The 15,867-nt window shown below is 43.7% G+C and overlaps 1 protein-coding gene across 2 annotated transcripts in view; it reads right to left on the bottom strand.

Annotated features, from left to right (window-relative positions):
• Nucleotides 1–2,862: 2,862 nt before the first annotated feature.
• The window catches only part of LOC126210391 (dihydropyrimidinase-like), an 89,469-nt gene continuing 76,464 nt past the window's right edge, over nucleotides 2,863–15,867 (bottom strand). Inside the window, exons 11-12 of one of the 2 annotated variants that reach the window (XM_049939620.1) lie at nucleotides 12,385–12,537; nucleotides 2,863–3,277 (exon numbers count right to left, since the gene is read on the bottom strand). In XM_049939620.1, coding sequence (XP_049795577.1) covers nucleotides 3,254–3,277; nucleotides 12,385–12,537 — 177 coding nt within the window. In that variant the 3' untranslated portion in view covers nucleotides 2,863–3,253. The remainder of the gene's footprint in view (nucleotides 3,278–12,384; nucleotides 12,538–15,867) is intronic. The other variant, XM_049939621.1, reaches the window with a different exon arrangement.

Here is a 15,867-nt window from a genome sequence, read left to right as displayed (position 1 = left end):
ATTGATTCTGGTCACTCTATGGTATATGAAAATGTCGAAATTCTGGCTTCTGTTTCATCTTTCTGGGACTCCGTAGTAAAAGAGGCCATTGAAATCCGCTTGACAAAGAATTTAATTAATAGAGACAGCGGTTTCACATTAGATAAATCATGGAATCCGGCACTTTCAATATTGAACTTACAAAGACGTCGCTACAGTTCAGCTCCCAGTAATATATCGACCTCCCAGCATGGATCGAATGCGCAGTCACAGACGTAACTCATGCATATTGTACGTCTTTGCCGCCAATCAACATCACTGGCGCCTTGTTTATCTGTGGCCGCATGCGCAGTGGCGCGGTCCGCGAGTTTAAAAGGATGGAGCGAGCGCTGGAGCGTCAGTCGTACGGCTCTCTCTGAAGATGGCTGAAAGGTATACAGCCGAAATATTAGAAGAAGAAGCAGAATACATGCGGCTGCATTCCCGAAACTTAATGGAGCAAATAATAAAGCTGTATGTTCGAGTGTAACTGACAGTCCCTTACTTTGGCCCCTTTCCACAATGTAAACTACCTGTCCTGTCCTGCAGGTTAAGCTGGGCGTTTCATTGATGTTTCTCCGTAGTTTTTTCCCCGCCACGAGTTACACTTGTCATTTGCGTACCACCTCCAAACGCGCAGAACTGTATATGTTGTGTCTTTTTGAAACTGTCAGTCAGATCATTCGCAGAAAACCACGAAATAATACTTTTAACAACATTATGTACCATTTCTTCTGTTGCTGTCTGCGTGTTTTTCATTGATTACAATGTGAGTGTCATCAGCAAGAAGTACTATTTCTGCATCTTGTGTGTTAGATAGGAGGTCGTTTACATATCTAAGAATAGTGGATCTGAGATCGAGCCGTGTGGAACCTCATAAGCTATTTCTCAGAAGAATCTCCTCTGCTTACATTGACTGATTTCTTAAGTATAATTTCCTGCATTCTTTTAGTTAGATATGGGCTTATCATTGCTTAACTATACCATAAATCCCATTAAGCCTCAGTTTATGCAGCAGATATTATGATTCACACAGTCAAGCATCGTAAAAAGTCACAGAAAATACCAAATGTTATTGTCTGTAACATTTCGTGAGTATCCATTGCCAGTTGAGCAACTCTTCTGTAATCCAAAGTGTGGCTTACTGAGAATATGTATTGTGGAATACATGACCTCAGGTATTTGGAAAATGACGTCAGTAGTGAAATGGGTCAGTAGTTATCGACATATCTCTAATTACTTTTCCTGAAAAGGAGTTTTACAAAGGCATATTTCAGTCTTTCTGAAAAAGCGTCCTGAGCTAGTGCTGCCTTGCATATTTCAGAAAAGATTGTGCTTATTATATGGGAACAAGACTTTAATACACTTAAACCCCATCAAATCCAGATGAGCTCTTATTTTTGATATATCTTAATTTCACAAGGAGAAGTGGGTGAGGCATCCGGGTTTTTGAACTGCTCATCAAAACCTTTTGGCTCATCTCTTCGAATATTTGGCCCCATACATTTGTATTACATTTAAGAAATTGATATTAAAAACATCTGCTATCCGTGGCTAATAATTATAGCTCTTCAATTTAAATGTATGGTGATGTTATCCTCTTCCGTGGCTTGTTGTCCTGTCTCTCGATTTACTACATTCCATATAGTCCTAAGTCTAGGGGTATCAAGTTGAAATTTATGTCAAGTACTAAGATCTGCTGTCCTTTGGCGGTGTAAATAGTGATGCCTCTAAGTCAGTGCAGCCAAAAGATACGGTCCTATATGTCACATCTTGATACTCGCAAACTCACTCATCGAAATCTGTAGAAGAATTATCTAGCGGTAAATATGTGACTGGAAACCGAGAGGTGGCGGGATCGAATCTCGGCTGGACCGCGCATTATTCAGTTTTCGTTTTAAACCAGCATTCACCTCTCAGCGATATGAGGTCAAATTAAGGCTTGTGTTTGATACTTGTCTTGGCCATGGAAACTCACGAGTATTGCCGAGCCATGACTGTGGTGATTTTCACAAAGTATCTCCGAGTTCTAGGCAGAAGAACTGTTCACTAGCATTGAAAAATCAGTACTTAAAGAGTACTGCAACAATGTTTTTAGGTTCTGAAATTGTATCAGCTTCACACGCAAAAGTGGAATGTTGTTGTTGTTGTTGTTGTTGTTGTGGTCTTCAGTCCTGAGACTGGTTTGATGCAGCTCTCCATGCTACTCTATCCTGTGCAAGCTTCTTCATCTCCCAGTACCTATCGCAGCCTACATCCTTCTGAATCTGCTTAGTGTATTCATCTCTTGGTCTCCCTCTACGATTTTTACCCTCCACGCTGCCCTCCAGTACCAAATTGGTGATCGCTTGATGCCTCAGAACATGTCCTACCAACCGATCCCTTCTTCTAGTCAAGTTGTGCCAAAAACTCCTCCCCAATTCTGTTCAATACCTCCATACATAGCTACACTCCATACAAATACTTTCAGAAACGACTTCCTGACAAATCAATACTCGATGTCAACAAATTTCTCTTCTTCAGAAACGATTTCCTTGCCATTGCCAGTGTACATTTTATATCCTCTCTACTTCGACCATCATCAGTTATTTTGCTCCCCAAATAGCAAAACTCCTTTACTACTTTAAGTGTCTCATTTCCTAACCTAATTCCCTCAGCATGACCCGACTTAAATCGACTATATTCCATTATCCTCGTTTTGCTTTTGTTGATGTTCATCTTATACCCTCCTTTCAAGACACTGTCCATTCCGTTCAACTGCTCTTCCAAGTCCAAGTGGAATATAAGGTTCTATACTAATTAAAATAAAAGAGTGGAAAGTCCTGGATGAAATAAAAAAGTAGATTCTCTGCATAAGACAGAATAATGATCTTTTAATTGGTACAATACTTTTGGACAGACTATTAACAACATTTATTAGAAAACCAGCAATATTAAACTTTTCTTCAAATGGCCACTATTGTAATGTACCCTTACTGCAGTTAACTTCCTTCTTCTGTAGCACAGCTGGAACTAGATATAGCTATAACATCTCTTTACAATTTAAAATTTTAAAAAGCAGTGACATACAATTATTCACATGAAGTATCCGAACGGTTATCAGTCGCAGCTGACAGACGCTGGTGCACCTCATAGCCGAACTTGAGCTGCCAGGCGATGCTTTATCGAAACCCACTCGATGGCTACCTGCAAGAGGGGCTCTTCTCTCGCACAGAGAACTTCTTTGTGATGTTGTCTAGCTCCGCTGTAACATGATAACCTTGACGGAATTCTTGTGTTTATCAAAAACTGAGCATTGGAAAATAATGGAAAAACTTAAGCGGTACGGATGATAAGCATGCATTAGTCCTGAGTTCATTAACTTAAAAAACCTATGCATTACTCCTTTACACCACATTATAAGCTGTGATTATATAGTGGAGTCACTTCAGCATCCAAGTTTATCAAAAGGCTGCTATTACATGTCTTGTATCCCTGCCTTTCTTAACTACATTTGACAGACTCCAAATCACTGTGCAGTTTGCGTTCTTTTTATGCACAATTTACTACTACAATATAGCACGAGTGATCACCCCGCTATGCTGCAATTACCACCTCATAAGTTATCTGCACTGACGTTTATTTCTGCAATGTTACTTGCATAATGCATTATAAAGCTATATTTAATACTATAAGAGGTCCATGATTAAGGAATTTGTTGCTAGCGCACTCGAGCAGATGTAATTTCGATCGATTGCTCACGCGCTGCCTGCGATATGTGAGCTGTAAGAGGATCTCAGACCAGAGAGCAGTGTTGGCTGCAGTAGGAACTGTGTAGTAGTAGGAGTAAGTAGTAGCTAGCAGTCGTGTGTATGGAGTTGGCTGGGCTGGTCGTGGGGAGCGATGGCGGTGCCTTAGCGTTGTAGTATAATGTAAAAGCAGCCTCACGCATATGTAGTATTGTTATATCAAGTCCCATGTAAATGCTTTTAAAAAGAAATCTCTTAATAATAATCTTTTTTTATAAAAAGTAACTTTTTGACAATCATTCATCTCAATTTAAAGAATTTACTAATCTCTCCAATACATGGTCATCACGATTATTGTAAAGAAAAATCAGTTGTTTCCTTTTATACATGGCAAATATATCGGCCAGCATCGCACTGGGCTGTGCCAGAAAAATTTCTTAAAGGAGCAGATACATACGCGTTATCCGGCGACCTTATTGAGGTAAGAATTTTCAATTTATTCAGAATGATCTTCCAGGGCCATGACGCAGCACTGCTGACGTCCAAATTTACCAGTTTAGATTCACAATCAGATAATTATTGAAACGTTATAAGTGAGCCACAATTCTGTTGAGAGATTAGTCACATTGTATTATTGGTACGTAACGGAATTTATCTGTTTGTACGCTACACAGAATGTGAATGCTATAATTATATATTTTTTACTGGTGGGAGGTTACAATACCGATGAGAGAATAATTAGTTCAGTTAATAACTATAATGTGCTGTAATTCAATGTTTATAGCTAAGTATTGCACTCAGTTTCGGGGGTCATTATCTGATATAATGAGGAAGAAAAATGTATAACACATTATATATATATATATACACTCCTAGAAATTGAAATAAGAACACCGTGAATTCATTGTCCCAGGAAGGGGAAACTTTATTGACACATTCCTGGGGTCAGATACATCACATGATCACACTGACAGAACCACAGGCACATAGACACAGGCAACAGAGCATGCACAATGTCGGCACTAGTACAGTGTATATCCACCTTTCGCAGCAATGCAGGCTGCTATTCTCCCATGGAGACGATCGTAGAGATGCTGGATGTAGTCCTGTGGAACGGCTTGCCATGCCATTTCCACCTGGCGCCTCAGTTGGACCAGCGTTCGTGCTGGACGTGCAGACCGCGTGAGACGACGCTTCATCCAGTCCCAAACATGCTCAATGGCGGACAGATCCGGAGATCTTGCTGGCCAGGATAGTTGACTTACACCTTCTAGAGCACGTTGGGTGGCACGGGATACATGCGGACGTGCATTGTCCTGTCGGAACAGCACGTTCCCTTGCCGGTCTAGGAATGGTAGAACGATGGGTTCGATGACGGTTTGGATGTACCGTGCACTATTCAGTGTCCCCTCGACGATCACCAGTGGTGTACGGCCAGTGTAGGAGATCGCTCCCCACACCATGATGCCGGGTGTTGGCCCTGTGTGCCTCGGTCGTATGCAGTCGTATGCTGATTGTGGCGCTCACCTGCACGGCGCCAAACACGCATACGACCATCATTGGCACCAAGGCAGAAGCGACTCTCATCGCTGAAGACGACACGTCTCCATTCGTCCCTCCATTCACGCCTGTCGCGACACCACTGGAGGCGGGCTGCACGATGTTGGGGCGTGAGCGGAAGACGGCCTAACGGTGTGCGGGACCGTAGCCCAGCTTCATGGAGACGGTTGCGAATGGTCCTCGCCGATACCCCAGGAGCAACAGTGTCCCTAATTTGCTGGGAAGTGGCGGTGCGGTCCCCTACGGCACTGCGTAGGATCCTACGGTCTTGGCGTGCATCCGTGCGTCGCTGCGGTCCGGTCCCAGGTCGACGGGCACGTGCACCTTCCGCCGACCACTGGCGACAACATCGATGTACTGTGGAGACCTCACGCCCCACGTGTTGAGCAATTCGGCGGTAGGTCCACCCGGCCTCCCGCATGCCCACTATACGCCCTCGCTCAAAGTCCGTCAACTGCACATACGGTTCACGTCCACGCTGTCGCGGCATGCTACCAATGTTAAAGACTGCGATGGAGCTCCGTATGCCACGGCAAACTGGCTGACACTGACGACGGCGGTGCACAAATGCTGCGCAGCTAGCGCCATTCGACGGCCAACACCGCGGTTCCTGGTGTGTCCGCTGTGCCGTGCGTGTGATCATTGCTTGTACAGCCCTCTCGCAGTGTCCGGAGCAAGTATGGTGGGTCTGACACACCGGTGTCAATGTGTGTACACACACACACACACACACACACACACACACACACACACACACACACACACACACACCTTTGTGATTAGTACACGAGTGGCGTTGCATGGAGGTGTGGCCAACGAGTGGGGGCGGCATCGCTCCAAGTGGCACAAACGCGAAGAGGCAGGGCAGCTTGCGGTCAAGCCGGACATCTGCATCGTGATTAGATCAGATAACTGTATTACCACTGGGGCTTCGTAAGTATTATTCAGAATTTCAAGGCAGTTGCACAAGTGAAAGCTGTTCAAAATAGAATATGGCTGGCTGTGAGCAACGTGGGACTTAACATCTGAGGTCATCAGTCCTCTAGAACATAGAACTCCTTAAACCTAACTAACCTAAGGACATCAAAAGTTACTACTACCTGCTCGAGGCAGGATTCGAACCTGCGATAAGTGCCTAGAACCGCTCGGCCACCGCCGCCGGCAATAGAGTTTGTCCTTAGCCTATTTACAGTAGACTAAGGCTGCTTGACCCCTAAGGGTAATGTTCATCTAGTTATCGGGACTTATCACTGAAGACAATTCCACAGGGTGAAAAGTAGTTAAACCGACAATCTCTGGGAAGCTGTAGGGGAAATCAAAACAAATATTTTACTCTAATGTCATTTTTTCCTATGAGGAGTATTTAAACCGGTAGAAGAAGATTTCTCTGGCGGAAAATTAAAAATTTCCATTTTTTTACGACCAACAGACAACACATTAACACACCCCAATTTCAATTACAGTAGATTTTCAAAAATGCCTCCATTGACGCGTAAACAAAGGTTACACCGTCGGATCATGTTTTGTCTGACACGGGCAAAAAGCCCAGGAGTATCCTGAATTGTTCCCGCTGCTGCTTCTATCCGGGCACGCAGATCGTCTTCTGATGCAACAGGACTTGCGTTAAACAAGGTTGCGCATCTCTCCCCACACAAAAAAGTCCAGAGGGGACATATCTGGGATCGAGCAACCATGGTACAGGACCACCTCTGGCAATCGACGTTTCTGGGAACCGTCGGTCCAGGAATCGACGCACACGACGATTGAAATGTTCCAGCACCCCGTCATATTGGATCCACATGCGTTGTCTTGTAGGCAGCGGGACGTCATCCAGCAATTCTGGCAGTGATCGGGCGAGAAAATTGTGATAGTGCCTGCCATTTAATGGCCTAGGTAGGAGATACGGCCCAGTTAAACAGCCCCCAACAACACCGACCCACACATTAACGAAGAACCGCACTTGAAGAGCGCTAGTAACTGTGGCATGTGGGTTATCCTCACTCCAAACATGTCAATTGTGCATGTTGAAGACTCCATCACGCCCGAACGTTGATTCATCGGTAAAGAACACAGCGGATGGAAATGTAGGATGCATTTCACACTGTTCCAGGTACCACTGCGAAAACTGTGCTCTGGATGGATAAACAACTGGTTCCAGGTTGTGGACACGCTGTAAGTGAAATGGACGTAACAATTGCTCTCAAAGGACTGTTCTTACATTCGTCTGATTCGTCCCCATGTTACGTGCAATTGCACGAGTGCTGATTAAAGGATCCCGCTCCACATGCTGCAAGACAGCTTCCTCAAATTGCAGCGTTCTTACCGTGCGACGGCGTCCCTGTCCAGGTAATCTGCTAAATGACCCGGTCTCACGCAGACGTTGGTACACAGCAGCAAAGATCGCATGATGCGGGATGCGGCGATTAGGATATTGTTGTTGATAAACCCGCTGTGCAGCTCGTCCGTTGTGGTGCGCTACGTAGTACGCACCAACCATATCAGTGTACTCACTCCAGGTGTATCTCTCCATTAGTAAACAGAGACAATGCAATACTACACTGGTGGGCAACAGTTACCTACACCTGATGGTTCAAATGGCTCTGAGCACTATGGGACTCAACTGCTGAGGTCATAAGTCCCCTAGAACTTAGAACTACTTAAACCTAACTAACCTAAGGACAACACACACATCCATGCCCGAGGCAGGATTCGAACCCGCGACCGTAGCGGTCGCGCGGTTCCAGACTGTAGCGCCAGAACCGCTCGGCCATCATCGGCCGGCACCTACACCTGAAAAGCGTAATACATCCTCTAACGACTAAAGATCGTAATACGGCCTCCAAAAACTGAAGAGCGTAAAACGTCCTTCACTGGTTTAAATAATCCCCATAGGAAAAAAATGACATTAGAGAAAAATATCTGTTTTGTTGTCCCCTACAGCCTCCCAGACTTTGTCGGTTTAAATACTTTTCACCCTGTAGTCCAGTCAATGAAATTACTGGCCAAAGACGAGTCTGGAGATACCCCGGACAGCAGTGGGACACTGATCCTGCTGCCACCCACCACAGGGCACGACACCCAGGAGTGACAGTCTGGGGGGCCATTTTGTTTCACAGCAGGACCCCTTTGGTTGTCATCCGCAGCACTCTCACAGCACAGCTGTACATCGACGATACTCTACGCCCTGTTTTGTTGCCCTTCATGGCAAGCCATCCTGGACTTACATTTCGGCAAGATAATGCCCACCCGCACACGACGAGCGTCTCTACTGCTCGTCTTCGTCTTTGTCAGACCCTGCGTTGCCCAGAAAGGTTGCCAAATGTTTTGTCCGGTTGAAAATGTTTGGAGCATTATTGGCAGAGCCCTGTAACTATCTCGGGATTTTTACAATCTAACGCACCCAGCATCCTTGGGTAACAGACGAAGTATTGAATTCAATTGATGAAAGGAGAAAATATAAAAATGCAGTAAATTAAGCAGTTAAACCCAGTTCTAAGCAAAGAGGGGAAAGGTGGAAGGAGTATATAGAGGGTTTATACAAGGGCGATGTACTTGAGGACAATATTATTGAAATGGAAGAGGATGTAGATGAAGATGAAATGGGAGATACGATACTGCGTGAATAGTTTGACAGAGCACTGAAAGACCTAAGTCGAAACAAGGCTGCGGAAGTAGACAACATTCCATTAGAACTACTGACGGCCTTGGGAGAGCCAGTCCTGACAAAACTCTACCATCTGGTGAGCAAGATGTATGAGACAGGCGAAATACCCTCAGACTTCAAGAATAATATAATAATTCCAATCCCAAAGGAAGCAGGTGTTGACAGATGTGAAAATTACCGAACTATCAGTTTAATAAGTGACAGCTGCAAAATACTAACGCGAATTCTTTACAGACGGATGGAAAAACTCCGTAGAAATGTTGGAACACGTCGCATTTTGGTTCGCCGAAGACAGGGGGAGCGGCAACACAGTGATTTCATTCACACAAGACATACAGCGCCAGCTCAAGGCCCTATGGTGTGGGGTGCCATGTGGTACAACCACGAATCACATCTGGTGCGTGTCCAGCGCACGGTGACCAGTGAATGACATTCTGCGAACCGTAGCCATACCCTTTCTACAAACACCCCACACGCCATTTTTCAGCAAGACAATGCACGACCGCACATCGCTCCAAGAACACGTGCCTTCTTGATGTCACCGGATGTCTACCTTTTGCCCTGGTACGCCAGATCACTAGACATGTCGCCAATCGAAAAATTACGGGATGTGGTGATACGACGACTGAAGCGCTGTGATCCAATGCCAGCCACCACAGATGAACTTTGGAACAAGATGAACGCAGCATGGGTGGTTATATATGAAGACAGTAACTGTTTTCGAAGGAACAGGTCCTGGTGATGACCGTACAGCTTTTCCCTGGAATAAATGATGACTAACTGAAACCCTCAGCTGCCGACAGGTGTTGTTGATATACCTCGATGTGGACAGCTGAAAATGTGTGCCCCGAGTGGGACTCGAACCCGGGATCTCCTGCTTACATGGCAGTTGGGAATGTGGGTCTCACGGGAAGCGTGCAAGGGATAAGTCCCTGCAGTCGCGCTATTCACCTGTGTCCTCGGTGGCTCAGATGGATAGAGCGTTTGCCATGTAAGCAGGAGATCCCGGGTTCGAGTCCCGGTCGGGGCACACATTTTCAGCTGTCCACATCGAGGTATATCAACAACAACTGTTGGCAGCTGAGGGTTTCAGTTAGTCATCATTTATTCCAGGGAAAAGCTGCACGGTCATCAACAGTATTCTGTTCTTTCGAGAACAGTTACTGTCTTGACATATATTTAGTTAAAAGCTACCCAGCCATTGACCTTCGTCTGTGCGAATGTGCACAGGTTGCCCAAACTCTTACGGGAATCGCTAAAGCGTGCGCGAGTAATGGGTGAATCGGCAAATGTCTATAACGTACAATGCATATGTAGAATTGTGGATAGTTGGGAATGTGAGTCTCACGGGAAGCGTGCAAGGGATAAGTCCCTGCAGTCGCGCTATTCATCTTTGTCCTCGGTGACTCAGATGGATAGAGCGTCTGCCATGTAAGCAGGAGATCCCGGGTTCGAGGCCCGGTCGGGGTACACATTTTCAGCTGTCCACATCGAGGTATATCAACATCTGTCAGCAGCTGAGGGTTTCAGTTGATCTTCATTTATGGGTGGTTATACGACAGGATGCCATTCGCGCCTTATGCGTGTACATGGCGTCACGCATGGGAAAGGTTATCAGGAACCATGGTGGGCAACAGAACACATGTTGAACTAAAATGAGTGAAATGCTGATAACGTAAATGTACCTGTACATGTGAATATGAACATCCTATCCCATGTCGTTGAAGGTGTTCTGTTTTTCTGAACATGAGTGTACATCACGATCGCTAAACGAAACGTTAAGTGAATTTCAATCGACAGTTCTAGACGTATTTAAAGTTTCAATTCAAATTGTTGGACAAGGATATTCCGTCACCACTATTATGTGACAGATTTTAGTGTTAGCAATAAGTGTGTCTAGTTTCTCCACTGAAAATCTTCTCCAATTATCTGTTTCCTCTACGATAATGAACGGCCGCATATTGCTCTAAGAAAACGTGCCTTCTTGATGTCACAGAATGTCTATGGGCGCCGAAAGATAACGACATGATTCAGTTGATACGTAATCACTCGTCTCGAACGTCAGGACTGGCAAAATATCTACCATCTGTTCCCCATACCGTGCTGGATGTCTACCTGTCCTCTAGATTGTTATTGAGACCTCTACATTTCTAGTCTGGAGGACGTCAGTTTTAGATTAAATGTTTCAGCTAACAAGTGCTGCGGTAACTCATTGACTGGCTTCTGTCCCAGCGTCCTCCTCTGTTACTAGTTCTTCCTTTCCTGCTGACACCACTGTCCTACTTGACATTGCTTTCTGGTGCGGCTGTTCGTTACTATTATTCTCTTTCTAACATTACGAAAATTTTGTATGTCAAGGTAAGCCCCTGCGAGTAATGGGATTCTCCTGAATATAACAGCGCCTGGTTTAACAGAATTCAACCCTGAAGCTAGTGGTAAGCCGAAAAATGGGGCGTGTCTTTCCATACGCAGACTGGATGCACCTCGTGTAACGAACAGTCGAAATATCTACTGACTTCCTGTTGACAAGGAATTATTTTCGGCATAATATGCATGAAAGTACTCTCTAAAATTAAATCAGAACATAATTGAGCCTATGAAATCCCGTTTCCCTGTAGATTCTGATGTTACGAATTATTAACTTCTTATAGCATGAATACGTCTATTTTCTTTGTTGAAACTGTCTTAAATATATGATGTTTTTCTTTGCTGTTGCCGACAATTCACACAAATAAGTCATATAAATAGTTTTTGCAAACGACTTGTTCAGGGTAACGAAAAGCATGGAAGCCACCAAAAAATTATGCAGGGATGATGAATTAGGCCTATAACTTCCGTATTGATAAGCATTAACCTAATATGGCTACGCATTGTCGAAGCATCTATTGCTTTTTGCCTAATTGCACAAATAGACAACAGCAAATTTAGGTCTCGCACCGGGTGACAGAAATTCACGCTGCGCCACTGGATAAGTAAACACTGAAAAATTATACGTGTTGTCATCTCTGTTTTCCCGCCCCTTTTTCCGCAGTTGCAGATATACAAGTCATGTATTTTAATTACCGTCTTTTGCAGCTGTAATGACAGTCTTGTTAAGACCATACGCGTTTCGCTTTATGCTTGAGCATCTTCAGTGGTCACTGTAAAAACCATATTGTTGGGTCACTGAAGATGGGAAACGCGTCTGATCTTTCATTCCAATTGCAAAAGAAGGTATTAAGCTATACAATTACAAAATTATTTGCATTTATCAAGAAGACACTGTCGCAATATCACCAGTGCAAAAGGTATGTGAACACACTGGGCAGTTTAAGGTCTACATATTGATACAGTAGCATCCAAGTTTCAATAAATGCAAGTTAAAAAAGAGGAGTATATTCATACAAACAGTCACATAAAATTAATAGTACTTACTTTGGCTTGTTTCACCTTCTCATATACATATTCTGAATACACTGGTGTTGGAACAAATTTTCCAAAACCTTGAACAGCCTTCAAAACACCTGCATCAACACACACTCTCCCATTAACTATTACATATTCTGGAACACCATGACATTCCATTCCCTGAAAATATTATTATTTTTAGTTACACAGTCAATGACATTTCGCTCTCAAAAGTACTAAATGTAATAAAAATGTGCACAAAATATCTGTTTCTTATTAACTGTGTAAGGACAAAGTCTGGTAAGTCTCTTTTACAATTTCATGCCCTTCGACAGGAATATGGAGCATCATTTAATATTTACCCTTGCATTCTGCTTTGCGAAGCATGGCATACTGACAGATGGGAGTGTATGACATAGGTTTTGTATGACATTGTTTGACAAGTCTCCACAGGTGCGAGACATTAGCTAATAGCTCAAAAAACAAAGTTTCTGTTTCAAATAACGGACAGCATCATACAGGAAAATGACTTCTTTCAATAAATGTTAAGTCTTTATTGTGTAAACAATATTTAGGCATACAATCTAAGAAGTTACATCAATATTAAAGAAAGGTAGTAGGAGTAATCCACTAAATTACAGGCCCATATCGTTAACGTCGATATGCAGCAGGATTTTAGAACATATGTTGTGTTCAAACATTATGAATTACCTCGAAGAAAACTGTCTATTGACACACAGTCAACATGGGTTTAGAAAACATCGTTCCTGTGAAACGCAACTAGCTCTTTATTCACATGAACAGTGCTATTAACAAGGGATTTCAGATCGACTCCGTATTTCTGGAAGGCTTTTCGCACTGTACCACACAAGCGGCTTGTAGAGAAATTGCGTGCTTATGGAATATCGTCTCAGTTATGTGACTGGATTTGTGACTTCCTGTCAGAGAGTTAACAGTTCGTATTAATTGATGGAAAGTCATCGAGTAAAACAAGTGATTTCTGGCGTTCCTCAAGGTAGTGTTGTAGGCCTTTTGCTATATAAACGATTTTGGGGACAGTCTGAGCAGCCGTCATAGCTTGTTCGCAGATGACGCTGTAGTTTATCGACTAATAAAGTCATCAGAAGATCAAAACAAACTGCAAAACGATCTAGAAAAGATATCTGAATGGTACGAAAAGTGGCAGTTGACCCTAAATAACGAAAAGTATGAGGACATCCACATGAGTGCTAAAAGGAACTTGCTAAACTTCGGTCTAATCTAAAAGCCGTAAATTCAACTAAATGCCTAGGTATTACAATTACGAAAAACTTAAATTGGAAGGAACACACAGAAAATGTTGTGGGGAAGGCTAACCAAAGACTGTGTTGTATTGGCAGGACACTTAGAAAATGTAACAGACCTACTAAGGAGACTGCCTACACTACTCTTGTCCGTCCTCTTTTAGAATACTGCTGCGCGATGTGGGATCCTTACCAGATAGGACTGACGGAATACATCGAAAAAGTTCAAAGAAGGGGAGCACATTTTGTATTATCGCGGAATATGGGAGAGTGTCACAGATATGATACAGGATTTGGGCTGGACATCATTAAAAGAAAGGAGTTTTTCGTTGCGAAGGAATCTTCTCACGACATTCCAGTCACCAACTTTCTCCTCCGAATGCGAAAATATTTGGTTGACACCGACCCACATAGGGAGAAACGATCACCACGATAAAATAAGGGAAATCAGAGGTCGTACGGAAAGATATAGGTGTTCATTGTTTCCGCGCGGTATACTAGATTGGTATAATAGAAAATTGTGAAGGTGGTTTGATGAACCCTGAGCCTGGAACTTAAATATGATTTGCAGAGTCTCCATGTAGATGTAGATGAATAAAAACCACCCACCACGAACTAATTATCCGAATGGGACGGAAATCAGTGGATGTGATGTACCGGGTGATCAAAAAGTCAGTATAAATTTGAAAAGTGAATAAATCACGGAATAATGTAGATAGAGAGGTACAAATTGACACACATGCTTGGAATGACATGGGGTTTTATTAGAACAAAAAAAAATACAAACGTTCAAAAAATCTCCGATAGATGGCGCTTCATGTGATCAGAATAGCAATAATTAGCATAACAAAGTAAGACAAAGCAAAGATGATGTTCTTTACAGGAAATGCTCAATATGTCCACCATCATTTCTCAACAATAGCTGTAGTCGAGGAATAATGTTGTGAACAGCACTGTACAGCATGTCCGGAGTTATGGTGAGGCATTGGCGTCGGATGTTGTCTTTCAGCATCCCTAGAGATGTCGGTCGATCACGATACACTTGCGACTTCAGGTAACCCCAAAGCCAACAGTCGCCGGGGACGCCAAGCATGACGAAAGTGGCGGCTGAGCACACGATCATCACCAAACGCGCGCACAAGAGATCTTTCACGCGTCTAGGAATATGGGGTGTCTTTTTTTTTTGTTCTAATAAAACCCCATGTCATTCCAAGCGTGTGTGTCAATTTTTATCTCTCTATCTACATTACTCCGTGGTTTATTAAGTTTTCAAATTTATACTGACTTTTTGATCTCCCGGTAAATGTACGCACAAATAAATTATTACAATTTCAGAACAATTGGATGATTTATTTAAGAGAAAGAGCTTCACAGATTGAGCTAGTTTGTAACGCATTGGTACATCTCTGGCTCTAATGCAAGGAGTTATTCGGATTAGCATTAATTGACAGAGCTGTTGGATCTCGTTTTGAGGGCTACAGTGCCAAATTCTATCCGACTGGTGCGTTAGATCGTCAGAACGCAGAGCTGGTTGGAGGGCGCTGCCCATAATGCTCCAAACGTTCGCAATGGGGAAAGGTCCGGCGGCCTTGCTGGCCGAGGTAGGGTTTGGAAACAGAAACACAGGCAGTAGAATGGCTCTGAGCACTATGGGACTTAACATATGAGGTCATCAGTCCCCTAGAACATAGAACTACTTCAACCTAAGTAACCTAAGGACATCACACAACACCCAGTCATCACGAGGCAGAGAAAATCCCTGACCCCGAAATGTAAGCCCCGGACGACTTGCCATAAAGGACAAACGGAGCTGTGCTATAAGGGTGTCGCGGAGACTCAGAGGGCCATGGACACGCGTTCCCAGGTAGATGCCGTGTTTCTTGACTTCCGCAAGGCGTTCGATACAGTTCCCCACAGTCGTTTAGTGAACAAAGTAAGAGCATATGGACTATCAGACCAATTGTGTGATTGAAGAGTTCCTAGATAACAGAACGCAGCATGTCGTTCTCAATGGAGAGAAGTCTTCCGATGTAAGAGTGATTTCATGTGTGCCGCAGGGGAGTGTCGTAGGACCGTTGCTATTGACAATATGCATAACTGACCTTGTGGATGACATCGGAAGTTCACTGAGGCTTTTTGCGGATGATGCTGTGGTGTATCGAGAGGTTGTAACAATGGAAAATTGTACTGAAATGCAGGAGGATCTGCAGCGAATTGACGCATGGTG

This window comes from Schistocerca nitens, chromosome 10 (genome assembly GCF_023898315.1).
Source record: "Schistocerca nitens isolate TAMUIC-IGC-003100 chromosome 10, iqSchNite1.1, whole genome shotgun sequence".
NCBI lineage: Eukaryota > Metazoa > Arthropoda > Insecta > Orthoptera > Acrididae > Schistocerca > Schistocerca nitens.
This window is presented reverse-complemented; position numbering and strand designations above follow the sequence as displayed.